The sequence below is a fragment of the Sylvia atricapilla genome, unplaced genomic scaffold (genome assembly GCF_009819655.1).
Source record: "Sylvia atricapilla isolate bSylAtr1 unplaced genomic scaffold, bSylAtr1.pri scaffold_72_arrow_ctg1, whole genome shotgun sequence".
NCBI lineage: Eukaryota > Metazoa > Chordata > Aves > Passeriformes > Sylviidae > Sylvia > Sylvia atricapilla.
Window position 1 is genome coordinate 21,681 of NW_027077157.1, and position 2,787 is coordinate 24,467.

The 2,787-nt window shown below is 54.3% G+C and overlaps 1 protein-coding gene across 1 annotated transcript; it reads right to left on the reverse strand.

Annotated features, from left to right (window-relative positions):
- Nucleotides 1-344: 344 nt before the first annotated feature.
- On the reverse strand, nucleotides 345-1,268 carry LOC136375012 (olfactory receptor 14J1-like). The gene has a single exon (XM_066340370.1). The coding sequence runs from the start codon at nucleotides 1,266-1,268 to the stop codon at nucleotides 345-347; it is 924 nt and encodes a 307-aa protein (XP_066196467.1).
- Between the last annotated feature and the right edge of the window lie 1,519 nt (nucleotides 1,269-2,787).

Consider the following 2,787-nt stretch of genomic DNA (forward strand, 5'->3'; position numbering starts at 1 on the left):
CTGCTGTGCCAGCCCTGATCTGCCCCAGCTCTGCACACAGACACTGCTGCTGCAGCTGCAGAGAAGGGAACAAAAGGGGCATCTCTGCAGAAAACTTGGCTGGCAGATCCTTGTGTTCCTTTGAAGCCACAAAGAGTGCAGCCCCTCCTTGACACAATCTGTGGTCACAGGGAAGGTGGAAAGCAACAAACTGAGAAATGCCACAAACAATGACATTTATTTGTGGACAAGAATAAAGGAGTAAAACAAAGATAAATAATCTTCAAAATGAAAACAACAAGAAGTATCAAAGGAGACTTTTATTACAAGTGATTTGCAGAAATTGCCTAGCAGGTTTAATGTTCCTAAATACATTCAGTCATCAGTGTCCACACTGCAGCCTTGAGCTCCTGGTTCCTCAGGCTGTAGATGAGGGGGTTCAGGGCTGGAGGCACCACCGAGTATAGAACTGACAGGGCCAGATCCAGGGATGGGGAGGAGATGGACGGAGGCTTCAGCTGAGCAAACACTGCAGTGCTGATGAACAGAGAGACCACAGCAAGGTGAAGGAGGCAGGTGGAAAAGGATTTTTGCCGTCCCTGCTCAGACGGGATCCTCAGCACAACCCTGAAGATGTGCACATAGGAGAAAACAATGAACACAAAATATCCAAGTGCTAAACAGGCACTAAGAGCAAGAAGCCCAAGCTTCCTAAGTTTGGAGTGTGAGCAGGAGAGCTTGAGGATCTGGGGGATTTCACAGAAGAACTGGCCCAAGGCATTGCCATGGCACAGAGGCAGGGAAAATGTATTGGCCATGAGCATGAGAGCATTGAGAAAGGCACTGGCCCAGGCAGCTGCTGCCATGTGGGCACAAGCTCTGCTGCCCAGGAGGGTCCCGTAGTGCAGGGGTTTGCAGATGGACACGTAGCGGTCGTAGCACATGATGGTCAGGAGAGAAAACTCTGATCCAATGAAGAACACAAAGAAAAAGAGCTGAGCAGCACATCCTGCATAGGAGATGTTCCTGGTGTCCCAGAGGGAATTGTGCATGGCTTTGGGGACAGTGGTGCAGATGCAGCCCAGGTCGCTGAGGGCCAGGTTGAGCAGGAAGAAGAACATGGGGCTGTGCAGGTGGTGGCCGCAGGCGACGGCAGCGATGACGAGGCTGTTTCCCAGGAGGGCAGCCAGGGAGATGCCCAGGAAGAGGCAGAAGTGCAGGAGCTGCAGCTGCCGCCTGTCTGCCAGTGCCAGCAGGAGGAAGTGGCTGATGGAGCTGCTGTTGGACATTTGCAGTGTCTTGGCATGGGGATCTGTAAAAACAGTAATCATGGAATAGTTCAGTTTGGAGAGGACTTTCAATATGCCAGCACAGCTTGGTGGCACTTTCCCCCCACTGCCTGCCCAGGGCTCTGCTGCCTGGAGCTGTCCCTGCCTGCAGCTGCTTCCCTGTGCCCAGGGCTGGGCCCTGCCAGTGCTGCCAGAGCCCAGCCCAGCCCTGGGGGCTCAGCTCTGCCCTGCAGACCCTTCCCAGCTCAGGCACTGCCCAGGGGCAGCTCTGGCTCTGCAGGCTCTGATGGCAACGTCACAGCAAACCTGAGGAGGATGGAAATGCAAACACTGATGCTGCCTGCAAGGGACCCTCTGCTGATTTCTGTCACTGCCTGATTTCATAAGGTGTGAGAGACAATTGTTTTATTTTTTTAAGCCTTAACTGAAACATGAATATCTATGTGCAATTTCCCATCCAGGCAACACAAAGTAGTAGATTAAAAAAGCAGGATTTCACCATTGATGCATCCCCTGCCTTGCTGTGTACCCTGGATAATCTACTTGGAAATATTCTGGAGATAAATGTCATGCTGGGAGCAGTCCTGAACAATGCAGCATCCTCACCACACAAGGAGAACACTTCCAAGCCATACCAGCTGTCTCCTTCCACCCAGATCTTGTCCCCCAGTGCTGGGAGCAGCCCCCAGGGCTGGCTGAGAGCTGTCCCTGGCAGGCAGCAGAGTCCCTGCCCCAGCACAGCGCCCTGGGCTGCAGGACCCTGCTCTGCAGGACAGCCCTGGGCACCCCTGGCTGCTCCACACAAGACACAATCAGAGAATGTACTCACAGAGTCTGTAGGCATTGGCATGTTCCAGCTGTAGGAGATCACTGCAGGAGCTGCAGCTGCATTGTCCTGCAGCCAGAGGTTCCTGTGCCAAGGGCTGGCAGTGATTCTCCTGCAGTCACTTCTCAGCCCCTTCCCAGCCCTGAGTGATTGAAGCTCTCTGTGCCTGTGTGCTGTGCCCGGGCTGGCTGCAGGCAGTGCCCCAGCCCTGCTGGGCTGGGAGAAGAGCTGCTCAGCAAGAGAAATGTGTTTTTAAGCTCTTCTTGGTTGCCAGGAGCTGCCTCTGTGCCAGGAGCCCAGCCCAGCTCAGCAGCACAGACACAGCACAAGAACTTTAATGACCCTCTTGGGGCTTGTGCTGAGGCTCTGAACATCAGTCCCTCAGAGGGAGATGAAGAAACCTCTGAAATGCTACAAGTCACAATCCAACTCCAAAGTTTCCTGAAGTTTTAATGGGTCCCACTGAGGGACAGGACAGAGAAAGTGTCCCCAGGCCCCAGGCAGAGCAGAGAACTGCAGGCACTGATGACAGGTGGGGACAAAGAGAAGCCAAGTCCTGGTGTCCTGGGGCACAGCAGCCTCTGTGCCACCAAGGGCTGTGAGGAGACATCTTGTCTTGTGGCCCTGGGGCCTCCTGGCACAGCCCCAGCAAGGCTGGGCACTGTCAGCCCCTTGTCCTGCCCTCAGCATCCC